Source organism: Protopterus annectens, chromosome 3.part1, assembly GCF_019279795.1.
Source record: "Protopterus annectens isolate FY-2018-M chromosome 3.part1, PAN1.0, whole genome shotgun sequence".
Lineage (NCBI taxonomy): Eukaryota > Metazoa > Chordata > Ceratodontiformes > Protopteridae > Protopterus > Protopterus annectens.
Window position 1 is genome coordinate 1075857759 of NC_056732.1, and position 18128 is coordinate 1075875886.

Sequence of the window (18128 nt, forward strand, 5' to 3'; positions counted from 1 at the left end):
TTATTAATGCTAAAACCTTTTTAGAAGGGTGTCAGATATTTCCTGCAGCTGCTCCACCCATCTTTTGATATTTTTTTTATTTTTTCTAGAGAAGCCTCATAAGAAGATGAGTTTTGGCATATTATGGCTGGATTCATGACATCATTACTTCAGTATGAATAGAGGCGCTCCTTACAAGTGAAAAGATGTTTATCTTTCATCTCAGGCCAAGCAAAGAAACCAGTTTGAGGCAGGATTATTTCAACATGCCTCTCCAGTTGCATTGCTGTCTACTGCTGCGATATATAGCAGGACACCTCTTAGTGCATTTCATAGATATTCCATGCAAGAAACTGTATGCAGCAGCTACACCACCATGAAATATAATGGCCAGGAAACTGCCTTCTAAGGTAGCGCAGGCTTACAAAGAAGTTGTGTAAAGCCTGTGGTCCTAGCCCCCTTCTTTCTTTATGTCTTTCTCGAGCCCCTAACTCTTCTTTTAATCTTACAGGAGAATTGCTAGATTGCTTTGAATTCTGTCCTGCCTTTGCTACCTGCTGCAGAAACCTTTTTTAAAGTACAATATCCCTGCTATGACAGAGTTAACTGCAACGATAGGTCAAGAGCAGCGCTGTAACTAGGGTGAGTCAAAGGGGGCAGCTTCCCCATGTGGCAGCTGTTATGGGGCATGACCAGCCATTAATGTTAGGGTGTGGGTGCAGTACGAGGCATTCATATTAGAAGCCACAGCTTCTCTTATGAACACCAGTACTACAACTGCAGAGATCAGCATTTCAGTAGTTGCAGTAAGCAGCTTACTATAGCTGTAGCACAGACCTTGTTACAGTTTCATTTCAGAGTTTATTTCCTTTGCTCCTGAACTTTGGTAATATGACATTTTCCCATTTTCTTTTAGTTTTTTGTTGGTCCACAACTTTAGGTTGGTGGGATGCTGGGCTGGGACTCTGCCAGGAATACCAGATGACCTAGCTGTCTCCGCTCAATAGTGAATGTCATTGTAAATACCAATTTCCCTTTTGCATTGGACTTCAATATCCTTTTCCTTTCAAATGTGTGTAGCTTGGACAGAAAGTTGCTGTTCTGCATGTTATGCAGTTTCTTCACTGTAAGATAGAATGGCACCTGCCATAATGAACAAAGAAATGGAGAAAGCAAGAGACCTTAGTATGTCCCTATGTGATAAATTACATTCTAGTTTATTGCCCATTGTAGTCTTATGGTTTATAAGAAGCAGTCCCAGGTGAACTGATTTTATATTTACTGTGGGATCCTAGTATGCCACTGGTAGCTTTCCATCCATCCATCTGTCCATCCACAACCCTTTTTTTCCATTTAGGCACATGGGGGTCAAAATGTCACTTCAAGAGTGACAGTCATCTAGAGCCAATGTTCACACTGCCAGGTGGTTAGCCCAATTTTACTGCCTGGTTTATCAGATTCTTGTCATTTATGATGTCTGAAGGTGTGAATGCCATTTCATATATATTCACAAAATTAAACAGTAGATGAAGTAAAGTTTTTTTCAGAAGGAAAAAAGCCCTGTACCCACATAGAACTGAGCCCTTTGCACCTCAACATTTTATATCAGCCCAGAAGTTGCTCCTTTTTGGGAACACTTAGATACTCCCCATTTTCCTGCTTTTGAATTCAGACTTCTTGTGGACTATTAGTTGAGATGATGCTGGTGAAATAACCTGATCACTGTTATCTACTAACTATGCTCTTGTTTCAGATCAGGACAAATTTACGTGATAAAACAAGTAGATATTTCTTTGAGGCCACACCATAGGCTTATCCTTTAGCTCACATAGACACACCACAGGCTTATTCTTTAGATCACATACAAGAAAGCTAAGTCGAAAAAAACATTTCTGCCACACCAAGAAAGTGTAACTGTACTGCGTTTACCGTTTACTATGGTGTTAACATATCCTCACTTTCCTCTTTGCCTTCCTGTTCTGTACAGCAACAGTCAAACAATGAATATATATTTCTGTCCTGCTTGAGCAAACTGGAATATTCTGATCTGCCATGAAAATTTTAAGACATGAGAAAAATAATGGAAAATCAGACCGTACAGACATGAAAAAATAGGTACAAGAAAAGTAATTGTATATAGGAAAAGGTGTGTGTGTGTGTGTGTGTTTGTGTGTGTGTGTGTGTGTGTGTGTGTGTGTGTGTGTGTGTGTGTGTGTGTGTGTGTGTGTCCATGTGTGTGTGTGTGTGTGTGTCCATGTGTGTGTGTGTGTGTGTGTGTGTGTGTGTGTGTGTGTGTGTGTGTGTGTGTGTGTGTGTGTGTGTGTGTAAATGTATGTATACATGATATGTGTATATTACTTTCCCCATTTAGTCATAAATTGTGAATTTATGACCTGACAGGTTGTGAGGCCTGGACTGTGATTTATTTTGCCTTATCAGAATGCTCACTGAATAGTAGATTTTATATGGTGATAACTGATACTTACATGGTGCCAGGGATTCATTACAGGACATATCATGAGCCATTACATATCATATTAAAAAGGCCATGCTACCACAACAAGGTAATTTGCAGTTCCAAAGCATGTTAGCTATGATGAGTTAAGACTTCATAGCTATGATGAGTTAAGACCTCTAATTTGCATGTCACTGACTCGCGTTTTCTACCGTGATACGCATATCTTTGCTGGTCTGTACTTGTGGTGGCAAATTGTGGCTTATGTAGAAAATGGCATCCTCACACAGTCAGTCTTACACACACACACACACACACACACACACACACACACACACACACACACACACACACACACACACACACACACACACACACACACATACAAATTTGAACACAGACACAAACATACCACAATACCCCTTCTTGTTTCCTGACTTGTCTTCCCTCCCTTGGTTCCCACCCATCGCTGACTATGATAATAGTTTATGTGCTGTTGTAGCACATTCGTAGAATCCCTGGTGTCTATTGTTTCCAGTCTGATTGCCATAGTACTGTAGGTACTGTTATGTCACTGCCTTGGTAGCTAGTGTCTCCCCCGCCCACCATTCACTATAATACTGTGTAAGTGCCCCTATGGCATTGACCTGGTGGGTAGTGTATCATCAGTGCCATTATGGCACTTAACAATACGGTTTTCCCAGGTGAGTAGTGGCTTCCCCCACCCACAATCCTCGTACTGATGCTGGTGCCATTAAGGCAGTTACATTTACAGTAATCCCTGGTGTCTAAGGTTTCCCACCTCCCCAAATTCCTGTACTAATTCTGGCACCATTAAAACACTTAAGTTGAATGTATCCCTGGTATTGTGTGGCTCCTATACCCCTGATCCTCATTTTATAATCATGGAAATTAAATGAACACAGCCTTTTGGCCATGTTTAAATCCGCAGTGTGATGGGGATGACCATGCTGTTCTACACAGCCAAACAATTTCTTGAATCACTCAGTGTATAAATGCCTTCCTGGAGACAGTTCTGGGGGAGAGAGCACCTGGCTACTAAACATATGCCTTCCCCTGTACTGCCTAATTAGTATTCAGCATGGCTGCAGAGCCAGCCCTTTGCTGTGCTGCACACCTTTGTGTAAGAACACTGTGCAGACCCTTTAGGCAGATGCTAATTAAAAGGTACCACGACGTGTACTCAGAGGTATACACATCGCATTACATTCCTGAATCCCCCCAGATGTCTGCTAGGCTTTTATTTTACTTTACAATGTCAAATAACAGATTTAATTGCAGCTATGTAGATATACCACTTGGCACATCAGATGATAAGTACCATAGGTATGCAATGCATATGATAAGACTGCCCTTAGTAAATGTTAATTATTAAGGGATGCATTAGATATTTTATTTTATTGTACTTTGTACATTACATATACTTTGTTAGCCAACAACAAGTTGGAGGAAAGGCAATGCAGGAAGGAAAATTCTGTGAAGTTGTAATGACCTTTTAGTTCGGAGTGGTCAGGGTGCGGTGGATTATGTGTGTCATTTACTGACAAGTATTTTCACCATGGCTAATGCAAGTGTAGATTGACAGATGAGTCATTATACCTGAGGCAAAAAGGATGCATTTATTTATTTCTTGGACTAACTAGCTTGTTACCTTTTACTTCATAGCACTGTTGTTTAGTCAACAATGAAGCAATTATACCTGTACTTAGTTAAGGTTTATCCAGTTATGTTGAAAAACTCACATTTCTTTAAAGTTCTTACACACTGAAGTGTATTTTTTACTCTTTTTTTTGTAGATTTTGACATTTATGGGAAATACGGAAAAGGTGGCACCTTCCCTAGGCAGATAGACCTTTCCCATAATCGCAAGGACCGGTGCAATAATGGTGAGTGTATTGGGAAATTGTTTAAAACTGCATATGTAAGTAGGTTATAACATCTGCTGAAAGACAGTAAGGTAAAATAGATTCTGGTGGAGAGATGAATGTACACTTGAGACCAAGGGCGCCATTTGTGAAGGTAGGTTGTGTTCAGACTGACAGTTGTACAGATACCCCCCATATAGAGGGGGTAAGAACATGTAATTCTGTATGCTGGAAGCATTGTAGCAGTACAACTTCTATTTTCACATCTTTGTGAGAGATTGAATTGACATCTCAAGATGCAGAATTTTTGGTCTAAATGAGTACTTGAGGGAATCCTAAAAAATCACAGTTGGCTAGATAGTTTTTCTAATCATTCTGCCTTGATTCTAAAGCTTCTTAGCATTTTTTATGGGAGGGCATATTTTAATTTTGCATCCTAGACTGTACAGGATTGAAACCATTCTGTACTTCTGACTTGGAGTGAGGGAGAGGGTTCTGCAGTGGATAGCTCTTGATTTGCCCTTCTGCAGTCCCTAACCCAGTTGCTTCTACCCCTTGTTTTTCATGTATATGGCTTGTAGACATCTCACTGATTTTGATGCATTCCATGGCATCACTTACTGAGCTGAGTGAGCATACCTATCCTCTTTTGCTGCTCATGTCTTTTTTGGCTGCTCACATAGCTTGGATCTTGATCTTTGCAATCCTAATAGACAGCCACTAGCATTCAGTGTCTGAGGGGTTAGACTCTTTAAGTGGCCTTACAGTGACCGTATTAGAAGCCAGGATCAGCACCAGTAGTGTGTCTGTTGACTGAGCAAGGATCATGACACAGGTCCTATGTTTGAACCCCACCACTCAGAGCTGGTGGATATATATATATATATATATATATATATATATATATATATATAGAGAGAGAGAGAGAGAGAGAGAGAGAGAGATAGCCTGTCTGACTTCACTCAAGGAGGTGATTAAGCATACCAGTAGGTAAGATTGCCCAGAGAAGAAATAAGCAGCATAGTCCCTTATGCGAGTGCAGGCCAGAGCCACAGCATCAAGCATAAGTGAAGGGAAAATAAGACATTGGTATCATTCACACCTTCCTCCAGCTAAGTCCTCTCTCAGGGCAGCTTTGTGTGCTACCAGCTGTACCTCTGCTGGTGAGCAGTTGAGCTCAGACTCATTGTTAGCCAGTGATAAAAGTCTGTGAAATATGCATCCCTGGCAATGACCTTGAGGGTATATCACAGTGTGTCTACAATGTCTCCATAATAGTTCAATTATAGGAGCATGCTGTTTTCTGGCTGGCATCAGTAGAATGGGCCCTGGAGTCCCCTGGCATTGGCTGAGTAGTAACACTTGTAACCTGGGGACTCTTCTGATCATAGTGCTGTCTCTCTGAATTTTGTAGGGCTTTCCAACCAAGGATGGGAAGGGTTCACTGTATTCTGTAGCATCAGAATGGCAAGGAGAGCAGGCCCAGATGTTGGATGTAAGTCATCTTTTGATCTAGTGGGGCCTGTTTTCATGAGCACAGAAGTGTTCCTTCAAAGAACATGATCTGATGCCAGAGCTAGGCCCTACTCAGGCCTCTCTAACTCCAGAGTATCTTCTTTTAAGGGTTTCTGTTGTTCATCTGTAGTCTTAGCCAAGTTTGGGCCTGACCATTCTAGGGTTTGCAGAAGTTCTTCCTGCTTCACTTAAGCCTGGGGGAGAAACCTGAAGGACTTCCCTTAGGGAGAAATCAGAAAAGGGAGCCCTCCCACTGTATAACTCTGCTCCCCAGATGATTCTTGCTTTGAAGAAACCCTCAGACTGATAAAGTCCTCATTGCTTCCTACTCAGAAACAGCTTAATGGGTGCATGCAGAAGTAAGGTAAGGAACCTTTGGTCATCCTACCTTGTGAAGCTGTCCTTAAGGATTATGTTTCTGCACCACAGAGGCATTCAGATTCTGATTCTTTCTTTTATTTCCCTAGTTATGGGAATACTTTCTAGAATCTCATATACGAGTGGGCTAAAATCCTAACCAAGCATTGCAGGATGAATACCTTCATGACCGTTTTGATCCAGTATTGATCTTTCTGTGTTACTACTTGATAATTTCATAGTTTCAAAGGTATGTATATACTAGGATAAGAACCACCAGAGCCTTTATAAGACTAGCTGTGCAACCCAACCCAATTGTGTCCCGATGTATCATGGTCGTTTTGTTGGGAGAGGGTATATTAGTTAAGAAGCTTTTTGAGGTTTTGTGGGGGTGGGTTAGTTTAGGCATTACTGTCTGCCCCTGTCCATCAAAGACATGGGAGTCAGACTCAGGGTGAATTTCCGATTTCCCATCCATTGGTCAAGGTTAGACTTAAATAGGGTTAGGGATGGCCTCTGCTTCACATGGACGGGGATCTTCTTCCAGAGTGTGGGGATCCTCTGAAACAAGTGTCTGCCTCTTCAACATGTCTTATTTATGTCACAAGCAAAATTTTAAATCCCCGGGTCTAGTGGTTCTGATACTGCTCATTTTGCAAATGGGCAAAAGGTCCACCAGAGCTGGATCCGATGTTGTCTCATATTCCAGGCATAGATCATCTCTCAGTAATCTGTAGGACACCAAGTATAGAGTTAGGGCTTTATGGTGATCTGTATGTCAAAAAGGACATTATACGCAATGATGGGTTTGATAAGGGCCAAATAAAGTGGCACAATGACTTCCTTGGACCTGGATGCCATGCCCTTACTTATAAGCTAGGCATCAAGGCTTTGGATTGAATGAGCAAGAAGGTGTTCTGTTCTGCTATGTGTGTGCTTACATTCCTTAACCATCTGTCTCACTTCTGCAGGTTCCAGATGTCCCTGTTGGATAAGGCACTGGAGAAGCTGGCAGCCATTCATAATTGAGAGGCCAAAGAAGAAATGCTTAAAGTCATATAACCATGGCTCTTGCAGTAATCTTCTATGTGGCTCCTGTAAATTTGATTCCCATAACTGGGAAACAAAGAAAGAATCATAATCTAGATGCCTCCAGGCTGCAGAAACAGAATCCTTAAGGATAGCTTCCCAGAGTAGAGTGCATAAAAGGTGTGTTATGTGCATCCAGTATTTGGGATGAGGAAGATGGGGGGACTCTCAACCATTGAAATCAAGTAGGGTATTCTTGATGCCTTCCTGGACCTTTTAGCAGGCCTTCAAGGAAGAAGAAATAGGGGTTGACCATGTCAGAAGGTCTCTGTGGTGATGTGTGTCTTTGTCTAGACCAGTCCAGTTTTCTAAAAAGAAGAAACCTTGTAATAGGATGATAAAGGCCCTGCAGTATCAAGCAGACTTGCCTTCCTCTGCTGTCCCAGTTAAATTGCCAGTGAGGGTGATCAACCTCCAACCCATCAGTCATAGTCCTGAATACAGTTGAAGATTCTCCTTGGGTTGGTATCCAAGTTTGCTATGGCTTGTAGTACCCCCAGGTTCCAGTGCTATCAAGGATAGTGACAGCTTAACAAGTTTGCTGTGGCTTGTAGTACCCCCAGGTTCCAGTGCTGTCAAGGATAGTGACGACTTAAGAGTTCTTTGTTTGCCGTAGAAAGATTCTCTCTCTTTCTCTCTCACTGTTTTTTTTTTTAAATTACATTTTGTTAGCTTTTTTCAAATATAACAATCATTTGCAAAATATATTAAACCATACTGTGGTGGAAATCTTTTGATAGCTCTGTTTGGATTCTCTGTATCCAAGAAAATTATCCATTATGGGATGATGTGCAAAACTCTTTGAAAGACCTTCAGAATGGCCTTTATGACAGGAAGGGATGGTTTTCAACCCACTGACTACCTCAGCAGCTTACAAAAGCACATCTTCTGTGCCTAATTCTGGATATGGCTTGTCAGGTCATGCTGCTACTGCCACAGGGTGTCGATGGTACCACTGGGTGTGATGCATACTTTTTGGCACTTAGCATCAGGGTCTGAATAGGAGGTTTCTTCTGTTTATTCTGGGTGGATGATCTTCAGTATAAGATAAACCTGTTTAGTCTCCTTTTTGCACCCAGAATGTGTGCCATGGTAATTAGTGATGGTGACATAGGCCTTGCAAGAGAAATACATCCATGTTTTCCCTTATTTGAATGAGTGTCTCCTACTGGCAGTATCTGAGGGCTCTCTGGTAAAATTCTGAACTCAGGAGTTCCAGTGGCTGCAGACCCTGGGGGTCTACTTTATCAGGGAGACATCTATTCTGAGCTCATCTCAAAATACTGTTTTCAAAGGGGAAGAGTGAACTGTTGTTCAGTGCTAGTCATTCCTGCCTACATGGAGGACCTAACAGGTTATAGCGCTAGCAACCTGATTTTGCCAGACAAAAGAATCTAGTCTGAAAAATTAAAGCAACTATCGCTTTCTTCTCTTCGTATCATCATTTCTTAGAGGAGACCTGTGCCTAACATACTATTTCATATCCTTTGCTTAGAATACTTCACTGTGACGTGAACATAAAAGGATACTCAGCCTTAATAAAAATGAATTATCAACTGTACCATGACAATGTGATATTTCAGAGATTCCTACGCCTATTAAAGAAACTCCTTCTATCAGTTAAACTCAGCCTGTCAATTCATACTTTTAAGGAAGAAATAATGACTGCACAGACAACTGCAGATTCCAGCATGCAATATGGAGTGTCAAACACCTTGATCACCAGTAGGATGTGAGTTTTCTCACCAAATCTCTGCACCCTTAAACCTATAATGTTTGTTGTCCGTGTTAATGGGAATGGCCATGTTGTCACCTTTTTATTATTAGGTTTTTTTAATACACGACAGCCCTGCTCAGAATGGGAAGCATGGTGTAGAAAGTTCAACATGTGTTCTCAAGGGTGTCTGGTTCAAGCAGACACTAAAACCAGCACCTATTGCCTTTGTCCAAGAGGGACACAGGTGAAACCCATGGGATGAATTTCCGGTTACCCATCCAGTCATCCAAATTACACTTAAATACGACCAATGAGAGGCTTTGTTTAACATGAATAGCAAACTTGTTTCAAAGGTGGGGCAACCCCTGTTAGACAAATCTGTCTTTCCACCAAGTTTTGTTGATGTCACATACCAGGTTAAGGTCCTTTGAGTGAGTGACCCATGTGCCATTTGACTTGAGAATGTGCATTTCTATTAAAGCTGGGTCAGAGATTGCTCTGTATGCAAGGCACAGGTCACCTCTGAGCAGTCTGTACAACACAAAGTAAAGTGACAGTGATTTCAGTCTGTCCACATAAGACAGATCTTGAAGACCCTGAATTTTCTTTGTAAGGAACCTTTGTGGTCTCTCCAATTGCAGGTGTTTGGAAAGGAACATAACAAAGGAAGCATTATTATTGGCCTGATGAGGGAAAAGTAATGAGGGGTTATAAACTCTTTTTTTCTGGTGGCAATGCCCTTACTTATGAGATGAGCAATATAAAAAGCCCTTCTTACCGCTGTGGAGACATGGTGATAAAAGTTAGTCTCTGTCGACCTGTGTGCCCAGATCTCTTACCACTGACTATGTGCTTAGGGTATTTCTGTTGATGTAGTAGTTTGCAAGAACATCCTTGCCGAAGGAGATGATAATGCATTTTTTGCATTAAGTTTTAAGACCACGACTTTGGCATCAGTCATTAGTCTGTGTAGGACTTTCTTGAAGGATGTTGACAGTAACCAGTGGTGTTCAACAGTTCTGGGACCCCTACTCTTTGGAATCTGCTGCTCTGAGATGCAGGCTGAAACTAAAGGACTGTGGCTGAGTAGGGGATTGTGTCAAAGGCCTTGGCTAAGTCTAGGTAGGCAGTATGCACAGATTTGCCCTCTTCTAGGGCTTTGGTGGCTGTCTCAAAGAAGTCCACCATGTTTAACAGGCATGATCTCCCCTTGACAAAGCCAAACTGGGTGGGGTCAATTATCTGGAGATTACCTATGTCTTTGTTAATAAGGTACATCATGATGATTTGTTCCATGGTCTTTCAGATAAGTATGGTCAGGCTAATAGGTCTGTAGTTCCTTGGGTCTGTGGATGCACCCCCCTTTGTGCAAAGGGATGATGGTGCTGTTTTCCATTCTGCTGCGATGAAACCAGTGCTTAGGCTGTGATGGAAAAGTATGCCCAACGTTGATGCTAATTCCTATTTTAACCAAGGTAGAACACAGCCCAGAATGTTATCTGGTCCCACAGAGGCTGTATTTTTGGTCTTGAAGAGAGAATTTAAGACCTGCTCCTCGGAGATACTAGATGGGAGACAAGTGTTAGGGATTTTTTGGGGTGTATGTGGCGGGGACAGGAGAGTGAAGTTTTCACTGAACCTGTCAGCCAGCAAGTTTGCTATATCCACAGGTTCTGTATATGTAGTACCATTAACTACGAGTTCAACACAAATCTGGGCTATACCTTTGAGGTTACGGATGTAACTGAAGAACACGTTGTGGTTATCCTTAGTTATGGAAGCTAGTTTGGATTCATAGTTAGCTTTGGGGGATGTAAAGGGTCTAAACCTTCCAGTCATACTGTCATAATGACACCTGTAAGCAAATGTTATTTCATGCCATCTCTAAAATACAGTCTCTTCTCCTGAAGTGTCTCTTATGTCATTGGTAACTCAGAGGTTAATCCACAACACTACTAAATCTTTGTCTCAGACATCTTCTTTACACTTTTTCAGACATGTCCTTTTTAACATCTCCATAGTATACATACGTTTCCCAAGTTTGTAATATTCATACAAGTCATATGTCTGTAAGGATAACACCATCCTATGTATATGTGCTGTTGCTTTATGTAACAACTTTCTAAAAATGTTTTGAAATCATTTGTGGTCAGTTTCTATTGTAATGCTGTTGTTTGAAGCATAATTGTGGAACTTCTGGCAGCCAAGGGCTATATCTAGCATTTTATTCTGTGTTTCTCTAATGAGCCTGGGCATCTGTTTGAAAGCTTGGTGCATAAGTTGTGTGTCTGCCCACCTGTAATACTACTGCAATTAGCCATATTAACTAACATCAGCTTGAAAAGTTGTTGGTAGTGGCAAAATGTAATATTTGAGAGTTGATACTGTGTTTACTTAATGGTTCAGTAAAGCAGAAAGAACTATTTTCTTGATTTGCTAGTCGACACTATACTTTGTCCACCAGCTTTCTTATGGAGTTCTGTAGTTTTTGACATATGAGGTACATACTTGGAAATGTACCGTATCAAAGAATTACATAAGATAGGATTTGTCAGTAGGTCTCTATATACTCACAGTAATTCTAACCTTGTCAGTATATGATTGAAACTGTTTTCATTAAATACGTGTCCAATGTATTACTGTATTTGAAAGAAGTAACACTTGTCAGACATTTAGCCGGAGTGAATTTCAAAACATGAGACCTCAGTCTGTACAGAAACTTTTATTACTCTTTGTCATGTTCCTTCTTTGTAGCACTACAGACTAAAACATCATCTGTTACACTAACATCACCATCTCTCTAGTCATGTATAGTTGATACTGACCTTTTCAACACTTCAGGAGTTGATGCAACCTGAAAATAAAATATAGCCTCATTCTATAATGACCTGATGGCATATTGAAAGGTCAGAACTTAGGACTGGATTCTTAGAACATGATCTGATGAAAACTTTGGTTTGCATCAAGCACTGATAAGAATTTGGCATTAGGCATAATCACTACTCTTCATTCAATAGTTTGGCAGAGGTAATGCTCGCTTTTGACCCATTTGTTTAGGTCTTGTTCCTGACCTTGTCCTTCTTCATGACTGTTACCATACTGTTGACCTGCTCTTTTTGTTTTGTCTAACTGTAACTCCCGTTGACTTTATATTCTTTAGCTCTTGCTGTGTTCTGGCCTAAAGCACAGTGGATTCTCATGTATGAGCATGAATACCCAGGAGCTGCAGAATGCAAAATCTTTATATGGTGCTATTACAGACATCCTAAATTCAATACGTAGCCTGCAAAACAGACTCTGCGACCTATGCTTCTGTACTTTTATGGAAGTGCTAATCACAGACAAGTTTTATTTCATTTGCATGCCATAATGGTGTGCTTGCAAGTAACATCAGGATTTTGTACACCTTCAACTGAAATGTAGTCTTGAAGTTTAGCATTAGACTGTCTTTGTATTGTACTAGCTTCAGAATTACTCTCACCTTTGTGATATACTCCCCCACCCTGTGGCACACAGGGATAAAGCCCTGACGGCACACTCAACTGGTGTCATGGACACTGGAGTCTCTAGGGCAGAAGATTGGAGTGAGCAGCTAATGCAAGCTCACCCATCCAGGAGGTGGGAAGGCAGGTTAGCTCACTGGACTTGAAATACCTGTAAGAATGCAGGTGTGTCATCAGCAGCATGAACAGCCTGCTGTGCCCATGTTGCAAGTGGTGTGCAGCTTGGTCTGGAGGCTGATCCTCCTGAGGCAATTAAAGCAGAGCTCACAAGCTTTCAAGGAGGTGGGTATGACAGTCCACAGGAGCTGCAGACTGGCTTGCTGCCTGCCACCTAACTCTCACTTCAACAAAGGAACAAACAAGCCAGAGAGCTCTTGCCCCGATGGAGGAACAAATGGGTCAGTTGGGGGGGGGGGGGCGGCACTGGGCTTATGGCCTAACCAACATAAACAAAAGAAATTAAAAATGCAACCGTGTCCAGTATCAGTATACTTTATACTTTATAGCATATAAGCTCCGTGGCGCGTGCTATAACTGCATAATGCTATAGTGTAATATACTGTGACTGACAATCACATTTATATCACTTTTTACAAAATTTGATTCATTTTACATCTGAACTATATGAACTTTCTTCACCTTACAAAAATAAGTAACAACAGTTTGCTTATTTTTGTATGTAGTTCAATGACACCCAACCCAGAGACTTCAGCAACTCCTTTTTATTATAAGGCTGTTAAAGTCGCACAATAAAGTACCTTGTGTATGACATCCCCAATGCAGAATCCCACATTTTTAATTAAAAGCAAAATCTTTTATGTGGCTGGCCATGAAATAGTTGTTTCCATTGTGTGTAGATGTATAGAATTTGTTTTTATACCTTGTAATCAAAATCTAGTCAGTGAATATCTGCAGGTTCCTTTGTCTACTTTTATTGCATCTTGGCCCATCTTTTTTATCAACTATATGGATTGTTAGCACATATGTGGCTCAATAGCTTGGATTTATGCTTCAGCAAAGTCATTACAGAGGATCTTGGGTTTAACTTTAGCTTTTTTTAAGTGTGTATCATCTAGAAAGCTGTCCTGAAATTAATGATGTAGTTTTGTATATATTTGCTTTTAAGGGTATAGCATGAAAACGTTTTTTGCAGCAGATACTGTTTTCAGCTTCCTCTGTCCTGCTTAGGCATTGTAAATTACAGAATATTTATTTTTGATGTATTTTAATAAAAATAAATCACTCTTTTATATTCGCCATGGCTTAACCTGCTGTTCATTCCTGGTTGTAAAGAAAGTGAAACGGTATGAGGGTCTACCGCTGTTTACGCCACTGTCTAATGCAGTAGCTCACTGCCAGAATAGTGAAAACCTACTGAGAAGGAGTTGGTCATGGTCCTAGTGCCAGAGAGATGTATGCCCTGTATCAACCATAAGATCCTATCATGTACTGTCACTGCTAACATCCATGTTTCTGTAGCTACTCTGTTAGAGAAACAACAATTTCCAAAGCAACTTTCATTACTTCCAAGAACATAGCAGTGCATCTGAATACAACTGGATCTTGCTTTTAATTCCTTAACTTTGAGTATCTACTCTGTACCCCGAACACTGTGTTTTGCCTTATGATTGTACAACTCTGCTTAGGATAATTATTCCATAATCACAGCATAACCTACTCTATTTGCAGTGAAACATGGACCCGAGTATGTTGCTTCTAATACTATAGGCTATATCTCAAATTTATTATTCACTGAGAACAGAAACCTCAAAGAGTGTGAGTTGTTTGTCCAGCTTGTTAGCTGTTAAGTCTGAGGTCATTTCACAAAGTGAAAATAAAAAAAAATGTAAGTTTTGGTAGGAATGTTAACTCTGTTTATGTTTCATAAATATTGAACAGGAGCTTCACCACACAATACATAGCTGTAAGAATGAGTAGTTTTAGATAAACTATGTCTTGGCTTAAAAACTATGGCTAATGAATTCACATGGCCTTTAGAAAAGGTAAATAAAACAAGGTAATAAAATACGCTGCATGAAAAGGAAAAAGCAAAGGGTGAGAGGCAGTCTTTATGGATATAGAGTTTTATCATATGCATTGTTCAATGAAGCTTATTTACTTCCACGGATACTTCCTGACTGTGCCTATCACTGTTAAACATTTACTTCAACCAGATTATTTTTTCCTTTTCAGCATACATTTCTTATATCATTACCATGTTTATTTTTAATTCTTTTTTGTCAGGCATGCACAGCATCTCCCTCTCACTTTTTAACTTTGTATGATATGTAGTACTGCAACAAAAAGCATGGCTCATTTAATATGTTGTATTAGTGGTGCTCTAACTCATTTTAACAGGGACACAATGTTACATCCTCCCAGCAGGGTCTAGCATTGAACTTGACATTTGTAAGAGTTATTTAAGAGCTCTGAGACTTTTTCCACCAACGTTATAACAGCAAAGTATTTTTGCAGTTGTGTATCAGAATATGATTTGTTTATGACTAAATGCATTCTGTTAACACAAAACATACTTTTTACGCACAGGAACATTCAATAGTACATGTAATTCTGCTAAACTGGCCACCTGGTAAAAGGTCTTTGTCTTTCGGCTTCTCCCATTAGGGGTCGCCACAGTAGATCACCGGTCCACAGATTGACAATGGTGTTTTCACTGTGTTGAGTTGCCAGCCTGGCACCCAACATTCACAGAAGGAACACACATACACATACACACACACAACTTGCATGTCCTTAAAACGTACTCGACCACAGGTAATCTTTGCAATGTTCACTAATAGGTGGACTGAATAAAGCACTTCTGTTTGTGCAAGAAACTACAAAACTATCTTGAGGGCAGTCATTGTGGTAGTTCTGACACCCTTAACCAAAGTTCGCCTTCTTCGAATTTGAGACTTTGGTACGCTATTCATAAAGCAGAACTGTGCAGATTGGAAATGTTTTAGGTAGCAAATTTGGTAATTGAAAGGGACAGATTTGGCCTAGTGTTTTATATAATTTTCATGTAAAATTGGGCTGGGCTCCTCAGTGGTCTCCTGCACCACATGTCTATCAACTACCTATTAACTTGAGAACTGCTGAGCATTTTCACAAGGGCTTTCCCTAGAATACTGGATGTTTTAATTGTTTCCGTATATTTGCATATATCTGCAAAATTGTTCAGTATGTTTATTTATGAATTGTTTATGGAATGTTACTGGTATAAGTATGTACAGAACATCTATAGATCGGACTTCTACCCTCAAGAGCAAATGAAAAAAATGTGTATAATTTTATGTGTCATCATATAAAAAGACTAAAAAGATTCAGTTTGTACAGAAATGCATACTCTTTTTAGGCCTGAAGCAGAACAACATTATGTATTTATGTGTCAGACATATATTTTTACTGTAAAGAGAACTAAATATGTAGTTTTCTTTCAGTGGGCAGGTTTGCAGATGTTGTAGTTTGTACATTTCAAGAGGCCATTTTGACCAGAATTTGATCATACCTTTAAATTAAAATGCCTCTCCACCATACCTCTCAACCAGGAAACATAAAAAATCTAGAAAAGGCCTGTGAAAAATAGGTACAAATCTGTATGCTGATTAACATAAAATTTGCATACATAATTATGTGACCCCCACTCACTTCGATGGAACTGTGGAACACCAACTTTCAAATTCAAACTGAAGAACAGACAGCCAAAATATGGCCCCAGAGAGCAGTAGTAATACATTTACAGCTAAATCAGTAACTGTGCAGTCTGGAAAGACAAGAGCAGTCAAGAGACAGTTTTGTCAAATATAAATATCCTTACCAGAGATAGTGCAGCAGGCCGCGGTGGTGCAGTGGTTAGCATTGTTGCCTCACAGCAACAGGTTCTCATGTTCGATTCTCTGCTGGAGCGCCTTCTGTGTGGAGTCTGCTTGTCCTCCCCATGGTCGCGTGACGTTTAAAGACATGCAGGTAGGTGCGTGCGTGCCTGAATGGGTGTGCCTTCTTTGAAGGATGGGTGTTGGACTGGCAACTTGGCACCGTAAAAATCCACTGCCAATCATTAGTGGACTGGAGTTCCGTTGTGGTGACCCCTAACCGGGAAAAGCTGAAAGACCAGAGGTAGTGCAGCCTTAAAATAGATTATGTTCATAGGTTCATACTAGGCTATCTTCCCTAGGGCATTTATAAACCTAGCCAGAGTGTGTTTGGCTTTCGCCACCCATTTTAAATTAATTTTGCTATGCCCTTTTTTCGAGGTTAGTATACTGTGCCTCTGTCTAACAGTGACACAGAAGTGATACCCGGGGTAAACCTACGATCTCCCATCCACTCATCAAGGTTCCTCTTGAAGAGAGTCAATGAGGGACTCTGCCTAACCTGGACTGGGATTTTATTCCAGAGTGAAGGGAGCCTCTGGGTTATGAATCTGTCCCTCCAGCATGTCCTATTTATTTCAGTGCTGAGGTTCAAGCCTCTCGAGTGAGTAGCTCGATGGGATTTGGATTTTCTGAGGTGCAGCATGTCCATTAATTCCGGGTTGGACATGGCTTTATATGTCAGGCACAGATCGCCTCTGAGCAGGCAGTATGCCACTGAGTAGAGCTGGAGTTTCTTTAACTGGGCAGCATATGGCATCTGTTTGAGCCCTTTGATCCTCTTGGTGAGGTACTTTTGGGGTCTTTCCAGTTGCTGCAGGTGTCTGGTAAGGTACGTTCCAAAAGGGGCATTGTACTCAATTATGGGCCTGATGAGGGATGAGTAAAGAGGCATGATGACCTCCCCTGATCTAGATGTGAATCCCTTCATGATTAGGTGGGCTATATAAAATGTTTTTCTAACCACTTTGGCCACGTGGTTGTCAAATGAGAGATTGCTATCAACTTGGGTCCCCAGGTCCCTAATTACTTCTTCTGTACTTAATGGATTACCACCTATGTGGTAATTTGTGGGCACTTTGTTTTTGCCAAAGGGGATGACTATAAACTTTTTGGCGTTTAGCTTGAGGCCATGGCTCTGGCACCAGTTGTCTGTTTCTATGAGGCCCTTTTGGAGGATGCTTGTGTCGGCTGGAGAGTCGATTATGGTGCCCAGTTTGCAGTCATCTGCGAACTTGGTCAGCCACAGTCCTTCCGTGTTGGCCTGTACCTCCGAGAAATATATACCGAACAAGAGAGGACCCAGGACTGAGCCTTGTGGGACGCCACTTGTAACTGGTTTGGAGTCTGACATGGCTCCAGCAATTCTAACCATGTGGGTTCTGTCCTTGAGCCAGTTTGCAACCCATCTAGTGACATAGGGGTTTATATTTAAGCTGGTGAGCTTATCTATAATGCCCGAGTGGGGTATTGTATCGAAGGCTTTTGCGAGGTCCAGGTAGGCTGTGTGGACAACCTTCCCCTCGTCAATGGCCTTGGTGACTGTTTCAAAGAAATCGACCAGGTTTAAGAGGCAGGATCTGCCCTTAACAAAGCCGAACTGGGTAGGATCCAGTGTCTTTAGGTCCCCAATATCTTTATTTATGAGGTCCATGATGATCCTTTCCATAGCTTTGCAGACCAAGCTAGTCAGGCTTATGGGGCAATAGTTTCCAGGATCTGTTGAGGCACCACCTTTATGGAGAGGGACCA

General features: G+C 41.0%; 1 protein-coding gene across 1 annotated transcript in view; it reads left to right on the forward strand.

Annotated features, from left to right (window-relative positions):
• LOC122798357 (mitogen-activated protein kinase kinase kinase 3-like) overlaps positions 1 to 18128 on the forward strand; it is a 749834-nt gene that overhangs the window by 573726 nt on the left and 157980 nt on the right. Inside the window, exon 10 of the mRNA XM_044067209.1 lies at positions 4252 to 4341. Coding sequence (XP_043923144.1) covers positions 4252 to 4341 — 90 coding nt within the window. The remainder of the gene's footprint in view (positions 1 to 4251; positions 4342 to 18128) is intronic.